The sequence below is a fragment of the Neovison vison genome, chromosome 1 (assembly GCF_020171115.1).
Source record: "Neovison vison isolate M4711 chromosome 1, ASM_NN_V1, whole genome shotgun sequence".
Classification (NCBI taxonomy): domain Eukaryota; kingdom Metazoa; phylum Chordata; class Mammalia; order Carnivora; family Mustelidae; genus Neogale; species Neogale vison.
In genome coordinates this window covers 142,634,041-142,652,093 of record NC_058091.1, presented here as the reverse complement: position 1 = coordinate 142,652,093, position 18,053 = coordinate 142,634,041, and the positions used below count along the sequence as shown (strand labels likewise).

The 18,053-nt window shown below is 41.5% G+C and overlaps 1 protein-coding gene across 3 annotated transcripts in view; it reads right to left on the bottom strand.

Moving 5' to 3' along the window:
• Positions 1-13,557, bottom strand: part of CDKAL1 (CDK5 regulatory subunit associated protein 1 like 1) — a 633,148-nt gene extending 619,591 nt beyond the window's left edge. The window contains exons 1-2 of one of the 3 annotated variants that reach the window (XM_044259756.1): positions 13,474-13,557; positions 12,616-12,654 (exon numbers count right to left, since the gene is read on the bottom strand). Coding sequence is in view for 1 of the 3 variants with exons in the window: in XM_044259746.1 (XP_044115681.1) it covers positions 13,474-13,548 (75 nt within the window). In the remaining 2 variants the exon portion in view is untranslated. Of the gene's footprint in view, positions 1-12,615; positions 12,655-13,348; positions 13,447-13,473 lie in introns of those variants that run through there. The other 2 variants (XM_044259765.1, XM_044259746.1) reach the window with 2 other exon arrangements.
• Positions 13,558-18,053: the final 4,496 nt, after the last annotated feature.

Here is an 18,053-nt window from a genome sequence, read left to right as displayed (position 1 = left end):
AGGCTGCCCAATTTTCAGACTCATTATACAGAGACAGTAATCAAGACTATGTGGCATTGAAGAACAGAAATACGAATCAAGAGAACAGAACAGAGACCTGCAAACAGACCCACACAAATATGCCCAAGGGATTTTTCATGAAAGTACGAAAGCAATTCAATGAAAGAAAGATAAATTTTTCTATTAGTGCTGGAGCAACGGGACGTTTATAGACCAAAAAATGAACCTCAATCTATTTCGTAGTTTATACAAAAATTAACTTAAAATGTATCACGAACTTAAATGTAAAACACTGTAAGCTTTGGGAAAAATCGTAAGAGAAAATCTTCTAGACTTAGAGCTAGGTGAAGAATCCTTAGACCTGACACCAAAGTGCAACCATAAAAAGAAAAATTAATAAATCCAGACATCACCAAAATTTTAAACCTTTGCTCTGCAAAAGACCCCTTTAAGAAGATAAGAAGTCAAGCTACTGAGTGGGAGAGAATGTTTGCAAACCACCTATCCAACAAAGGATGGTATCTAGAATTCAAAACACAATAGTAAAGAGGTCCCTGGCTGCTTCAGCCAGTGGAGCATGCAATTCTTGATGTCAAGGTTGTGAGTTCGAGCCTCATGTTGAGGACAGAGATGACTTAAAATTAAAATCTTAAAAATATTAAATAAATAAAGTGAAAAAAAATTAGAAAAAGGACAAAGGACATAAAGTCATTTCACCTAAGAAGACACAGAGAGGGCAAATAAGCACATTTAAAGATGGCCCACAATTACTCGTCACCAGAGAAATACAAACCCAAACCATAGTAAGGTATCACTACACGTACCTATCGGAATGGCTACAGGAAAAACCAGCAAGAACATTAAAGCCAACAAGGACGGAGAGAAACTAGATCACTCACACACTCCTAGTGGGAACATAAAATGGCATAGTCTCTCTGGAAAAAAGTTTGGCATTTTCTTAAAAAACTAACCATGTGACGACCACGTAACCCTGCAATTACACTTGAGGGTTTATCCAAGAGAAAGACACGTAAAGCCTCAACACAAATGGTTACAGCACAAATGTTTCTTTGTATTAGGCGAAACCTGCAAACACCTAGATGCCCCCAGCGGGTGGTACGGTCAAACAGGCTCTAGCACCCACATACCACAGAACACCACCCAGCAACAAAACACCTACGACCGGTCCCCACAGCACCTGGTTCAGTCTCCAGGGAATGATGATGAGTGGAAAGAGCCGTGCCCAAAAGGTTACACACTCATGGTTGCATTTATAGAACATACTTGAGACTGAAGTAACAAAATTACAGAAATAGGGAACACAAGAGAGGTTAGCAGGGGTTAAGCAGAGGAGGCCAGGGGAGAAGTGAATGTGACTGTCGAAAGTCAACAGGAGCGACCCTTGGGAGTGATGGGAATGTTCTCCATCCTGACTCTGTCAATGTCATTCCCCCCGCGGTGATACTATATTACAGTTTCGCAAGATGTTACCACTGGGGAAAACTGGATAAACCTTATAGCATCTCTACATAATTTTTATTACTGAAAGTGAATCTATAATTATGTGAAAATAAAATAATTAAGAAAAAAGTTATCTGGAAAGAAAAAGGAATATACGCTGAGTGCACTGACTACTACTACTACGCTTACGAAGAAGTGCTTCACGGGGTCATTCATTAAGCATCTGCAGCTCCATGAGTTTGGTGGTGTTACTGTCCTCACTTTAAGGAGCCCCCTGAAACACAAAGAGCTAACTTACCCAATGAGCCCAAGCCCATTTGCTACTTCATGTAGCCTCGAATGCCTACGTGATGTAGGTATACCAAATGACCACTAGTCCTCATCTGCGTTGCCCAAACCAGTGTTAAGGATCCTAATACTCCCTGTCGGTCTCAAGCCTCTCGGACAAATCTTCCCGCTCTTCACTTGCCAGATCCCCAACCTCCCATGAACAACTTTCAGTTAAATGAGCAGTTTCCAGCCAGGATCATTTTGTGCCCTTTACTGTTAACAGACTCTTTACAACTGTAACAAATTATGCCCAGTAAATCAGACAAACCTGTGTTCAAAGATAGTTCTACACTGGTAGTAACAGCGAAAGGTTAAAAATAATCTACTAAAGATTGGTTAAAATGTGGTGAACGTGCATACCGCATTGTCCTGGTGGGGCTGCCTATCACTCCTCCTTCCCTAGACACAGGAATGCGGCACAGGAGCCAAGCCTTTAAAGTGACCCATCCTCCTGGCCACAATAAGTGGTTCAGGGATGTACGTGACAAGCCCGATCACCATCAAGAGTACTTCTATGCCAGAGCTAACAGGAGAGACGGCTTCCCTTTCACTGAAGTGGCTAAGTAGGGAAGATGTCAGACTGAGGATGCTGGGGGCCATGTTGCCCACCATAGGGCAGAAACTGCCCAGGGAATGAAGCCTAATGGGGGCTGGAGAGAGAACACCGACATTATTTGAACACCTGGATCAAAAGCCTGTTCTGCCCAGTTATGTGAGCCAGTAAATTCCCTCTGTGGCTTAAATTAGTTTAAATTGGGTTTTCTGCTCTTGCTAAGAAGAGCCCTGGCCAACTCAGCAAATTAGGGAAGAAGAAATAAAGTAGGTTAGTCTTTCTGAAATTGGTTCTATTTATTTCAAATATGAACGATCAGTGAGAAAAAATGGTTCTGTGGTCAAATAAATTTGGGAAACTCTGCCTCCTTACAGACCCCCAGTATTCATTAGTAGATCAAAGGCTGTGAAAAGCTGCAGTAAAGAGCGTAAAACTCATTTATCTTAGGAGTTTTCTGAAAATTAATTTCTCACAGATCTCCTCTTAATGAGGCTAAAGATGGTACCCAAAACAGAAGGCCTGAATGAAGCAGACCCTCAGATCCCTTCCCACATTCTGCACAGATGGAGGACTTCCTTCTTTTACAGGGAAATGCTTCTCTGCCCATGTACTCTGCCTACCAATCTGTTCCTGTAAGTGAACGGGTCCACCGCCCCCCAACCAAGAACAATCCTTCTATTCTGACTTACTCAAGCACGGCCTCCCGGCAATCACTCCTCCTCCTGCAACATCACTGCCTCTGTGCCGAATCAGTACCACCTACATATCAACTTGATGTTATTTCACCCGCTGAACAAACACGATGTTATTTCTCCTACTGTATCTGGACCCCACTTGCTCCCCATACTACCTCAATCATATTCCTCTCCCTCGAAGAAAAACTCCTTGTCCATTTGCAACAATGTGGATGGAGCCAGAGCCTATTATACTGAGGGAAATAAGTCAGTATGAGAAAGATGAATACCATATGATTTCACACATACGTGGGATTTAAGAAAAACAAACAAGCAAAGGATTTAAAAAAGAGATAAGAAGACAAAGACTCTTAACTCTAGAGAACACACTGATGGTTTCCAGAGGCGAGGGCGAATAGGTGATGGGGATTAGGGAGGGCACTTGTGATGAGCGCCAGTGATGTGCGAAAGTGTTGAATCACTCTACGGTACGCCTGCAACTAGTATTACACTATATGTTAACTCAGTGGAATTTAAAGACTTATTTATTTATTTATTTATTTGAGAGAAAGAAACTGAGAGAGAGCGAGTGCACGCATGAGAAGGGATAGGGTCAGAGTGAGAAGCAGACTCTCCACCGAGCAGGGAGCCCGTTACGGGACTCGATCCAGCAACTCCAGGATCATGACCCGAGCCAAATGCAGCCGCCTCACCAACTGAGCCACCCAGGTGCAATTTAAATAAAAACTTTAAAGAAAAAAAAAAAAAAAGGAAGAAAAACTCCCCTTAGTTCCAACTCACGATGGTGTTGTAGGAAGACTCTAAGCTCACCTCCTCCGCAGAACACACCAAATTACACCTATTAATAGAACTCCTCCTCCTAGGAACAGAGAGCGAGTGAGCAAGTGTGGAACCACCACAGACAGCACTGCAGGAGAAGAGCAAGAGAGACAAAGACACAGCAAGAGGGAACCCCCACCTCCAGCACTGTCAACTGCAGTGGGAAGGGACAGTAATGAAGGAGCAGGAACAGATCCCGCTCTCCGTAGACACAGGAAAAATAAAAAAATAAAAACATGGTTTAAAGGGCAACTAGCAAGGGCACCGGGGCGGGTTAGTCAGTTAAGCATCTGTCTTTGGCTCAGGTCATGATCCCAGGATCCTGGGATCAAGTCCGGCATCAGGCTCCGCAGGGAGCCTGCTTCTCCCCCTCCTGTCTCTGCCCCTCTCCCGCTCCTGCTTCATCACTCTCACTTGCTCTCAAATCAACAAAATCTTACAGAAAAAAAAAAAAAAAAGAGCAACCAGCATATAAAAGCAACAACCCTAAAACTCTGCCAAGTAGCAGAGGAGCTAGTGGAAAACCTCTCCAAGTCAGAGGGGCTGGGAACTGCAGTTGATGCTCCCACCCCACCTTAAAAGCCAAGATCAGAACAGGGTCCAGATTCCATGATGGGCAGATCCAAGCCTCCCAGTGAGACTGTGACTTCAGCAAGCCCAGGGTCCGTAAACTCACACCAGCCCTAGATGTGCTGGGGCACAGGAAAAAAGCCTGTGTTTAAAAGGGCCAAGGAACTGCGGGAATTCTCTCTCCCTCCCCACCGCAAAAGACAAACTGAAGAAGGGTCTGGTTGCCCTAAGAGATGGATTCCAACACCATAACTGGAGGGTCCCAATGTTGTAACTGGCAGGTCCAGTCGTCACAGGGAGCTTGTGACCTCAGCAAGTCCACGGTCCACAAGCCCACACCAGCATCCTGTGGTGCTAGGGCAAAGCAAACAGGTTGCAGTTCTGTGTTTTGTGTATGTGTGTGTCTGTTTTAATTTTTACTGTTTATCTTTGTAAAATTTGACTTATCTAGCTTATATTTTTTTCTTTTTGGTTATGTTCTTTTTTTCTTCTCTTTTTTCATCTTTTTTTTTCTTTTCTTTTATTATTTTCTTTTCCTTTAAAATGTTTGTTCTTTATCCTTTCTGTAAAAAGTCACAGTTTGAAAGAGTAACTAAGTACATATAGCCACAGCTCCAGCCCATCAGCAAAAGTCTGCAAGAATACACGGTCTGCATAGGGGTCATCTTTCTTTCAACTTTTGGAGAAGGAACCCTTTTGCCTAATTCATAGAAACAAACACAAAGGTCAAGAAAAATGGGGAGATAGAGGAATATGCTCCAAAAGGGGGGGGAACCTCAGTAAAAGAATTAAATGCAACTGACTTGAGCAAAATCCTTGATAAAGAATTTAATGTAATGATCATAAAGATACTAAGTGGGCTCAAAAAAAGACTAGAGGAACTCAGTGAAACCTTCAATATAAAGATAGAAAATACTAAAAGAACCAATCCAAGCTGAAAAATACAAGAACTGAAATAAAAAAAAACACACTGATGGAATCAACAGTAGGTTAGAGGAGCTGAAGAACATATCAGCAATCTGGAAGACAGGATAATGAAGAGCACACGAGCTGAACAGCAATGAGAAAAGCGTTCTTATAAAAGGAGAAAAGATTAAGAGATCCCTTGGATAACATGAAGTGAACAAACATTCACATTAGCGGGGTCCCAGAAGAAAAAGAGAGAAAGGTACAGAAAACTTATTTGAAGAATAACTGAAAACTTCTCTAACTTAAGGAGGGGAAATAGACATCCAAGTCCAAAGAGCAGAGAGTTCCCAAAAAAAGAACCCAAGGAGGTTCATACCAGAGCACATAATAATTAAAATGTCAAAGGTTAAAGATAAAGCGATAATCCTAAAGCAGCAAGAGAGAAACAAAAAGTCATCTAAAAGGGAATCATGGTAAGGCTATCAGCTGATTGTTCAACAGAAATTTTGCAGTCCAGAAGAGGAAGGCATGATATACTCAAAGTGCTGAAGGAAAAAGGCCACAACCAAGGATATTCTACCAGGCAAGATTATCATTCAGATTTAAAGGAAGAGAAAGAGTTTCCCACACAAACAACAGATAAAGAAATTTATCACCACTAAACCAACCTTAAGAAAAATGTTAAAGGAACTTCTTTAAATGGAAAAGAAATGGACATAATTAGACATAAGAAAAAGTTGTAAAATATGACAACATATACACAAATGTGGAGCAGGGAGTAAAAAGAGAAGAGGAAAAAGAATTTTTTTTTCTGTTCTTTTCAGACTTTGTTTGAACTTAAATGACCATCAAATTAATATGAACCGCTCTTTACTTAGTATGTTATTTATGACCCTCATGGTAACCACAAACCCATGAGAGATACACAAAAAACAAAGAGAAACAAAGCCGAACAAAACACTATAGATCTATACCAATCTCAAAGAAAGAGAGCAAGAGAAGAAAGGAAGGAAAAAGTACAAAAACAACCAGAAAAAAAAAATTTTTTTAATGGCAATGAGTACACACCTATCAATAATCACTTTAAATGTAAATGACCTAAATGCTCCAAACAAAAGACACAGAGAATTTTTTTTTTTTTTTAAACCCATCTGGGGTGCCTGGGTGGCTCAGTTGATTGAGCATCCAACTGTTGGTTTCAGCACAGGCCATGATCTCAAGGTCATAGAACTGGACCCCATGCCAGGCTCCATGCTCAGTGCAGAGACCACTTGTCCCTCTCCCTCTGCTCCTCCCCCTCAAATAAATAAATAAAATCTTTGAAAAAAAAAAAAAAGACTCTTCTACATGCCACCTGTAAGAGACTCACCTCAGATCTAAAGACATAAACAGACATAAGACACAAAAGGATGGAAAAACATCTGCCAAGCATATGGAAGCCAAAAAAATAAATAAATAAAGCTGGGGTAGCAATACTTCAACAAAATAAAGTCTGTAATAAGAGACAAAGGGCATTATATAATAATAAAAGGATCAATCCAAAAAGAGGATATAACAATTGCAAGTATCTATGTACCCAACACAGAAGCACCTAAATAAATAAAGCAAATAGTAATAGACATAAAGCGAGAAATTAATACAAAAACAGTAGGAGATTTTCACACACCACTTACATCAATGGATAGATCATCCACAGAAAACCAAGAAGGAAACGATGTATCTGAAGGACACAATGGACAAGATGGACATAACAGATATCCATCCAAGATCACAGAATACACTTTCTCTCCAAGTGCACATGAAACATTTTCCAGAATAGATGACATATTTGGCCCAAAATCAAGCCTCAATAAATTTAAGAATACTGAAATGATACCACGCATCTTTCACTAGAATGGTATAAAACTAGAAATAAATCACAAGGAAAAAAAACTGGAAAAAACATAAACATGGGGAGACTAAACAACATGATACTAGACAACCAATGGGCCAAAAGAGTCATCAAAAAAGAAATTTAGGAAAAAAAAAAAAAAAGAAAGAAAGAAATTTAGGGCACCTCGGTGGCTCAGTCAGCTAAGCATCTCATCTGCCTTTGGCTCAGGTCATGATCTCAGGGTCCTGGGATCAAGCCCTATCTTGGGCTCCCTGCTCAGCAGGAGTACTTCTCCCTCTCTGCTTGTGTACTCACTCTAAGAAATAAATAAAATCTTGGGACGCCTGGGTGTCTCAGTTGGTTAAGTGGCTGCCTTCAGCTCAGGTCATGATCCCGGCGTCCTGGGATCGAGTCCCGCATCGGGCTCCTTGCTCGTCAGGGAACCTGCTTCTCCCTCTGCCTCTGCCTGCCTCTTGGCCTACTTGTGATCTCTCTCTCTCTCTCTGACAAATAAATAAATAATCTTAAAAAAAAAAAAATGAGGAATTAGAATATGCTTTCAAACACTACAATGACAAATTTTTTTAAAAAAAAAGAAAGAAAGAAAATCTTAAAAAAACATTTAAAAATACATGAAGGCAAATGAAAACAAAAAGACAACAATTCAAAATCTAGGAGACACAGCAAAAACAGTTCTAAAAGGGAAGTATGTATCAATACAGGCCTACTTCAAGAAACAAGAAAAAAAATTCAATCTAACTTTACACCTGAAGGAACTAAAAAAAGAAGAGCAAAGGCCAAAATGAGTAGAAGGAAGGATATAATAAAGATCAGAACAGAAATAAATGATGCAGAGACTAAAATAACAATAGGGGAAAAAATCAATAAAACCAGAGTTGGTTCTTTGAAAAAATAAAAGTGAAAAACCTTTATGGAAACTCACTGAGAAAAAAGGCAAAAGGACCCAAATAAATAAAATGAGAAACAAGAGAGAAGTAACAACTGATACCACAGAAATACAAAGGGTTTTAAGAGTATACTATGAAAAACAATATGCCAACAAAATGAACAACCAGGAAGAAATAGAAATATTCCTAGAAACACACATAATCTTCTAAAACTGAACCAAGAAGAATAAGATAATCTGAATAGACCACCTACAAGTAATGAAACTAAGTCAGTGATCAAAAAACTACCAAGAAATAAAAGTACAAGACCAACAGAGTTCATGAGTGAATTCTACCAGACACTTAACACATCAATAATTAATACCTATTCTCCTCCAACTATTCCAAAAAATAGAAGAGAAAGGAAAGCTTCCAAATACATTCTAAGAGGCCAGCATCACTCTGATACCAAAACCAGATTCACCACAAAAAAAGAACTACAGGCCAATATCCCTGATGAACATAGATGCAAAATTCTCAACAAAATATTAGCAAACCCCATAAAACAATACGTTAAAAAGATCATTCACCTTGATCAGATAGAATTTATTCCTAGGATGCGAGGCTGATTCAATACTTATGTACCAATCCACGTCATGAACCACATCAACACGACAAAGGATAAAATTCATATACTACCTCAATAGATAGAGAAAAAAAAAGCATACGACATATTAAAAAAGTATATGACAAAATTCAACATCCATTCATGATAAACACTCTCAACAAAATGGAATTAGAGGGAACATACCAAAACATAATAAAGGCCATATATGAAAAACCCACAGCCAACATCATCCTCAACGGTGAAAACTTTCCCTCTAAGGTCAGGAACAAGACAAGGGTGTCCACTCTCGCCACTTTTATTCAACACAGTGCTGGAAGTCCTAGCCACAGCTCAGACAAGAGAACATAAGTGACATCCATACTGGTAAAGAAGTAGGCTGTCATTATTCACAGATGACACGATCCAGTTTTGGAAGACTCTTATGTTTCTAGATACATCCCCTAAGACAAGAGAAACAAAAGCAAAAACAAAGTACTGGAACTAAATCAAATAAAAAGCTTTTGCACAGCAAAGGAAACCATCAACAAAACAAAAAGGTAACCTACTGAATGGGAAAGATATTTACAAGTAATGTATCCAAAAAGGGGTAATATATACAAAATATGTAGAAAGCACATACAACTCAACACCAAAAAAAAAGCCTATTAAAAAATGGGCAGAAGACCTGGATAGACATTCTTCCTAAGACAAACAGATGGCCAACAGACACATGAAACGATGCTCAATATCATTAATTATAGGGAAATGCAAATTGAAAACACAATGAGCTATCACCTCGCACCTGGTAGAATGTCTAAAACCAGGAAGACAAAAATGAACAAGTGCTGGAGAGGAAGAGAAAGGAACTGTGCGCTGCTGGTAGGAATGTAAATTAGTACAGCCACCACGGAAAACAGCATGGAGGTTCCTCAAAAAATTAACAACAGAAACACCAAAGGATCTAGTATGTCCATGATCTGGGTATTTACACAGGGAAAAGGAAAGTACTAACTCAAAGATACATGCACCCCTGTGTTTACCGCAGCATTATTTACAATACCCAAGATATCGAATCTTGCATGGATTATTGCCAATTAGTCTCCCTATGTCAACCCTTAATTCCCAAAGGACATTTTCAGCACCACAAGCCAGGGATTCCTTTAAGTCCTAACTTCATCTCAAGCTTCAGATTGCCAATGGTATTCCCTCTCAGTAAAAAACCAAAATCGCAGGGCGCCTGGGTGGCTCAGTGGGTTAAAGCCTCTGCCTTCGGCTCGGGTCATGATCCCAGGGTCCTGGGATTGAGCCCTACATCCAGCTCTCTGCTCACCGGGAAGCCTGCTTCCCCCTCTCTCTGCCTGTCTCTCTGCCTACTTGTGATCTCTGTCAAATAAATAAATAAAATCTTAAAAAAAAAAATCGCTGCAAAGGTCTGCAAGGACATGTACCATCAGCCTCTTGTCACCTCTCTGACCCTCTTTCCTACCATCCCCCTTCTCCTTCCACTCAACACATGAGCTTCCTCATACCCACCAGTACACACACATCCCACGGTCTTAGCCTTGTCTGGGATGCCTTCTGGACTTTGTTCAAACGTCACCAGTGAAACCATTATGAGCAACTCCCACCTCACCGTGCACGCATGCGCGCGCTCTCTCTCTCTCTCTCGCACACACACACACACTTGCTCTCCCCCTTCCCTGACTTGTCTCCTTACCATAGCAACTTCATTACCCACTCAGAGGTTCTCATTAATTTTTTTTAAGATTTTTTTTTTTATTTGACAGATAGAGATCACAAGTAGACAGGCAGGCAGAGAGAGAGGAGGAAGCAGGCCCCCCGCTGAGCAGAGAGCCCGATGTGGGGCTCCATCCCAGGACCCTGAGATCATGACCTGAGCCGAAGGCAGAGGCTTTAACCCACTGAGCCACCCAGGCGCCCCTAATTTTTAATCTTTCTCTACCAGAACATGTACTCCACGAAGGTAAAGGTTTATTGTTTTACTGAGAGAGAGAAAGAAACAAGCGCGCATGGGAACAGGGAAGGGCGGAGGGAGAGAGAATCCCAAGCAGGCTCTACACTCAGCAGAGCTGGCCACAGGGCCCAATCTCATGATCTGAGACCATGACCTGAGCTGACATCAGGAGCTGGACATTTAAGCAACTGAGCCGCCTAGATGCCCCAAAGGTAAAAGTTTTTGTGTGCTCTGTTCACTGCTTTATCCCAGGAGTGCCTAAAACTGCAGCTAGCACCTCACAGGTTCTCAATAAATTTTTTTTTTTTTTTTTTTTACTGTAGTTGACCAAGTCTAATAAGATATGGCCCCTGGCTACTCCCTCTGTCCCAACTAAACCAAACCTTTTAGATACTCGCTAAGTATGCCAAACTGGTTTCTGACCCGGAGGTCTTCACACCTGTTTTTTACTGACTGGAATATCATGCCCCAAATATTGTATGGCTCGCTGGCCACCCGATGCGGGGCTCGATCCCAGGACCCTGAGATCACGACCTGAGCCGAAGGCAGGTGCTTAACTGACTGGACCACTTAGGCGTCCCTGTGTGATTACTTTGGATGCGGTGGTTAGGAAAGGCCTCTCTGAGGAGGTGTCATTTGAACAGAGAGGTGGCCAGCGAGCCGAAGGCAGAGGCTTAACCCACTGAACCACCCAGGCGCCCCTCTTTTTTTTTTTTTTAAATCATGGCATCAGAAAGCCAGCATTCCTGAATTCTATTCACATTCTTCTCCTGAACCACTTTAAAATCTATTTAGCCAATAAACAGGGGATTATAAAGATGAGCCTGATGTAGTCCTTGCCTTCAAGGAGCTTATGGTCATTTAATATGGAGATCCAGGCAAGTAAATTTCAACTGCCAAGTGTCACAGGTGTTTTGCTGGGAGGACTGACTGCATGGGAACAACCACATGCAGAGTGGGGTTGATGTTTTGCACGAGTTTAGAGCAGTGGTTCTCTCTCCTTTTTTTTTTTTTTTAAGATTTTATTTATTTATTTGACAGACAGATCACAAGTAGGCAGAGAGAGAGGAGGAAGCAGACTCCCCGCTGAGCAGAAAGCCCGATGCGGGGCTCGATCCCAGGACCCTGGGATCACGACCTCCTCCTGGCTATGTGCTCTTGCACATGCACTCTCTCCTTTTCTCTCTGACAAATAAATAAATAAAATCTTTAATAAAAAAAAAAATCTTAGGTTTCGAAGGACACCATCAAGAAAGTGAAAGGACAGGTCATACAATGAGAGAAAATATTTGTAAATCATGTCTGATAAACATCCAGTATCAGAATGCAATAATTATCAAAGTCAACAATAAAAAGACAACCCAATGTAAAATGTGACAAAAGATATGAATACATATTTCTCCAAAGAAGGTGTACAAATGGCCAACAAGCACATGAAAAGACATCAACATGATTAACTATAAGGGAAATGCAAATCAAGACCACAATGACCTACCACTCCACACCCACTAGGATGGCTAAAATTAAATTAATGAATTAAAACAGCATTCACTAGGATATAGATTAGGCCACCCAGAAAGAAAGAGAAAAGGATTAGGAACCAAGCCTTAAGGGAGTCCAAATTTAATTGCCAAACGGAAGAGAACCAGCCTATAAGAGACCAAGAAGCAGCAACCCAAAAAGAAGAAAATCTGTAGGTTACAGAAGGCAAAGAGAACATGTCCAAGAGGCCAACAATGTCAGTGCTTCTGAATGTAGATGAAACGTACAGTGAATGAAAAGTCTCTTAGATTTGGTGATATAGCATGATACGCAGAGAATGGTATTTCCATAGAATGATGGTGGCAACATTACTAAGAAACGAGGCTGCCTTTCTGAACTTTCTAATGTGTGCAACACTTCATGCAAGCGTAAAAAGTTTGAAATAAAGGAGTACCTTGATTATCTGCAATCGGTCTCAAATCCTCTGGAAAGTCTGGAAAATAAAGACGGATCAGAAAAAGCGTGCTCCCAGCAAGTTCACAAACCCACAGTTAAGAACTCCTTAAGACTCGCTTAAAAAGGATTAGACGTCATTAAAGACTGCCTTGGGCAGCAAGGTGAATGATGCTCCGCGGTACTTCCGACTTCGTACGGATCTTACGGGTCAGGTGTGTTTACATCCACCATTATCTGCCATTTCGGGGCGGAGCGTCTGGCCACAGCTATAATCATCACCCGAACCCAGCACTACAACACGTCTGCGTTATTCGAGTAATTCCAACTACAAGACGGAAACTAGGCAAAGAGGTAGGTCTACGGATCACCATCCACGAGAAAAACACGTGTCGTCCGGAGATTCAGAGGGAGGTTTTAGGAGTAAAAGGGAACAAAACTGAAAAACCACAAGACATTGGGCCTTCTAGCCAACTTCAGTTTAAATTCAGCAAATACAGCTCCGTAAAAGCTACGTAACCGCGAAAGCCTTGTCCCATCCCACAAATTCGGCACAGAAAGCGGGAGAACGAATGAAATTAGATTTGACAATAAGGAACGAGGCCCCTTAAATAGTTCTCACACCCTTCCAGCACCGAACGCCAACGACTCCGTCCTCACTTCTGGCAGCGCTCCCCGCCTCCCAATTCCCCCCGACCCCAGCTGGCAAGTCCCCTTTCAACTACGAAACAAACCAGCAAACCGCCCGAGAAAGACCGAAACTGGAGAAACAGGCTCCACCATTAACGAAGCTCTAGCCACGCGCTGCCTCACACTGATCCACCCGCCACCCTGAGCCAGAGATCAGGAAACAATTTACCAGCCCAAAGAGAGGAAAGCACACGCTGTTCTGCGGGTACGGGAAACACTTCAGATGGAGCTCGCCATGACACATACGTCCCGCCACGTCTATTTGCGCATGCTCGGCGACGGTGGCCCGAAGAGGTCAAATTGCACCATCGCTGAAAGTGCGAGTTCGGGTCTAACTTGTTTTGGTAAAGATTACAGTCGGAATTCCTTTGATTGCAAGAGTGAAAATCGACACCAAAACCTCAGGTTCTTAAAATCAATTAATAGTATCTTCTGCTGAGCTTTTAGTACGTGACAGACACCGTATTAAGCGCTTAACATAAACATTATCTCCCAACTTCTTCTTCTTATTATTATTGTTGTTGTTGTTGTTATTTTACAAAAGAGGAAACAAGGAGTGTAGGTACTTGCCTGAAGTTACTATATTAGTAGTAGCAGTCCCCTGTGCTGAAATCAATTTTTCCCAGCTCTGAAAGAACCCATTCTTTTCATTACATTTTACTTTCTCCCTCGACCTTTTATGAAAAGAGGTCATATTGGAGAAGAGGGTAGAAAAGGACAAAGATCAGTTGGATTAAACAGTATAGATCATTTAACACCAAGCAAGGGTTTCTTTTGTTTTGTTTTTAATGCTTGGAAGGCACCTAAACTGTAAGGCAGTTTAGCAGAAAGAACTTTCATGGAGTACCCTTGTTCTGGCCTAGTTGCCTTCCATGTGTTTTCTCACTTTATTATTTCTTACCCAGGACACTGTGCTTGACCTTGTTTACTGAAAGAGCATCTCCACTTTAAAAAAACGAAGACAAGGGACGCCTGGGTGGCTCAGTTGGTTAAGCAGCTGCCTTCGGCTCAGGTCATGATCCCGGCGTCCTGGGATCGAGTCCCACATCGGGCTCCTTGCTCGTCAGGGAGCCTGCTTCTCCCTCTGCCTCTGCCTGCCATTCTGTCTGCCTGTGCTCGCTCTCTCCCCCTCTCTCTCTCTCTCTGATAAATAAACAAAAATCTTAAAAAAAAAAAAATAAAGAAGACAATTAGCTATGAAGAAGACAGAAATAATGAGCTTTATTGCTAGTGTAATTCCTTCTAATTGCAATGCTACCCTTTGCTCACCATATCCATGAAAAAAAAATCCAAACTGTGACCTAGAGTCCACTGCAGTCCTCACCCAGCTGAATCAGAATTGTACCTTTATGCTGCCCCATCTCTCTCACTGTAACCCCACTGCCTAGCACATAATCTTCACCTAATAGCCTCTCCATAAGCTACCTTAACTAAGAGGGACTGACCCCCAAGACCTAGTTGAATTCACGAAAGAAGTTTTACTGAGTACATACCACATGACCTCAGGCAAGATGCTGGATGCTAGCACTAGAAAGGGGAGAAAAAGACAACTCCCTACCTTAAGGATACCTCAACGATGTAGTTTCAGTAGAAAAGAGCAATCACTGTGGAAGAGGAATGCCCAGGGACCTGTGGAGCACAACAGGGAAATTCCTCCTCTTACATACATAAGGAGGTCATGACTCCTCATGGGGGGAAAAAGAGCAGTGGAAGAAGATGTTCCAGGTGGGGAGATAGTAAAGCGAGTGCACGGAGGCCTGAAGTATAAACTTTTGTATATCATAAAACCAAAAAGAGTAAAGGGGGTGATAGTTGAGAAGGCTGGAGAGGGAAAATGCAGGGACCACATGAAGGTGAGCCTTGTTTGCTACAATAGACATTGGACCTAATTTTGGATGTATTAGGTAACATGAAAGTGTCTGAGGAGATGATTCTTTCAGGAGGATGGGTTTGAGGACAAAACTTCAGACATGAATAAATATTGAAAACCTAAATGTAGTTGTTGGCTGTGAGGAATAGGGAAATGGAAGGGAGGACGCTTTTAATAGGAATCATTTGAAAAGCCATTTGACCCTACCTCTAGGAATTTATCTGACAGAAATGTTCAGTTACACCACATGGCATATGTGCCAGGTTATTCTTTGAAATGTTGCTTGTAATAACAGAATACCAGAAAACCTCTCTGGCTTCTGAACAGGGAATGGTTAAATATATTTATGGTATATCTATACCTCTCTTAAGAAAGAATAAGGCTGGGGCGCCTGGGTGGCTCAGTGGGTTAAAGCGTCTGCCTTCAGCTCAGGTCATGATCCCAGGGTCCTGGGATCGAGCCCCGCATCGGGCTCTCTGCTCAGCAGGGAGCCTGCTTCCTCCTCTCTCTCTCTCTGCCTGCCTCTCTGCCTATTTGTAACTTCTGTCTGTCAAATAAATAAATAAAATCTTAAAAAAAAGAAAAAAAAAGAATAAGGCTGCTTTTAATGGACTATCCAAGACATTGTTAAGTGGACAAAGAAAGTTGCAACATAGTGTTTACAGTGTATATACACACCTATGTGTGTGTGTGTGTGTGTGTGTGTGTGTATACACATTGACTACAGGAAGATTTACTTTTCCCTGTATTACCTTTCTTTTCTTTTTTTTAAGATTTTTTAAAAATTTATTTATTTGACAGACGGAGATCACAAGCAGGCAGAGAAGCAGGCAGAGAGAGAGGAGGAAGCAGGCTCCCTGCCGAGCAGAGAGACCAATGTGGGGCTCGATCCCAGGACCCTGGGACCATGACCTGAGCTGAAGGCAGAGGCTCAACCCACTGAGCTACCCAGGCACCCCCTGTATTACCTTTCTTAACTTTTATTTTTGTATCATGCCTGTGTACTACTTATTCAAAAAATAAAGATACAGTATGTAAATAAAATTAAAATGGCACTTGATAATTTATAATTTACTGGTTTATAAATAAACCTATAAATTAGTAGTACTATTATTATTTTATCCTCCTTTTTTAAGATTTATTTGAGAGAGAGAGTGAGAGAGAGCATGGTGGTAAGGAGCACAGGGAGATGGAGAGAAAAACGCGAGCAGACTCTGAGCTGAGCACATGGAGCCCTATGCAGGGTTTGATCTTGAAAGACCCCCTTCCTCCTTGGTAAGGTTTGTTTTAGCAACCTATTGAAAGACCCCCTTCCTCCTTGGTAAGGTTTGTTTTAGCAACCTATTGTCCCCATAGCCTGATGGCAACACATTGTCTGTGGTCACCTGGTCTGTCAAAGGAGAGACAAATGAGAAATGAAATGTACCGGAACTTTCCAGAGTGCTGTCCCAAGGAACCACCAGAACGCCCTGACCCCAATGCCCAATCATGCCTGAATCAAATTGATCAATTAGACTCCTGTAACCATGCATATCTGCTTCTGTAGGATCGCTTCCCGCCACCGCTTCCCACCAGAACAAACAGTTACAGTGCCGAACAATGCTTGATTTAGGTTAACCAATCAGATTCCTGTAACCAAGCATCTGCTTCTGTAAACTCACTTCCCACCACCCCAACCTTGCCCTATATAATCTGCTCCCCAACTTAGCCCGGCACGCTCAGCCCACAAAGGCTGATGTGTCCGCAGGCGCCTGTGTAACAAATAAACCTCTTGCAATTTGCATCCAGTGGAGGTGTGCTGTTTGATTCTTGAGTGCGACTCCAGGATCTTTCAATCTCACAACCCTAACATCATAACCTGAGCTGAGACCAAAAGTCAGTCACTTAACCAAAGCCCCACCCAAGCAACCCTCTCTTATCCTCTTTTCACAGAAAAGAAAACTGAAACTTAGATAGTCCTGCTCTGGTCTTTCTTAGCAACTTTATATGAATACTTCAAAAGAAAGAAACTGTATACTATCATTAAAAATGCAAAAATTCACACAGAGACAAACACTAGAGAGAAAGCAAAAATAAGGGAAATGTACAATGAAATCTGTAAGACTTCAGTGATCAATTCCATTCTTAATGTTTGTCTTTAGAGTGAAAATTGAAAAGAAAATTAGACAACAATGAGGTTACAATCTTTACTATCTCAGCCATTAACCAAGAAAGAATGAAACATGAAAGTTATGAACACTTAGGTCCACATATTTTATTTAGTGTTAGCTTACAATCTGAGTCTTTAGTTAGTATACTTACAAATTTGTCCCAGTCAATGTCTTTTCATGAGAAATAAATCCTGCACTTAGTTCACCCTTGAAAAACACTAAGAAGTATAATGAAGTTTTCTGTGTAGAATATTAGATAAGTTTAGTGGAATGAGATTTAAAATGTATTAATCTATTTCCTACATGAGATCAGAAAGTATGAGTGTTCTCAGTTTTTAAAGTTCAGCGGGTCAACACGTATTATGTGAATGTATTTTATTTACATTAGCTTCCCATCTCCTGTGACAGAAAGCTAGCTGTAATTTCATCAGCAAAAAAAAAAATGAAAGGAGGGGCACCTGGGTGGCTCAGTCGTTAAGCATCTGCCTTCAGCTCAGGTCATGATCCCAGGGTCCTGGGATTGAGCCCCACACTGGGCTTCCTGCTTGGCAGGAAGCCTGCTTCTCCCTCTCCAACTCCCCCTGCTTGTGTTCCCTCTCTCGCTGAGTCTCTCTCTGTCAGATGAATAAATAAAATCTTAAAAAAAAAAAAAAAAAAAAGAATGAAAGGAGCACATGAAAATTGAGGCTAGACCAGGGTTTTTGGTTGAATCTGATTAAGCGTCAGAGT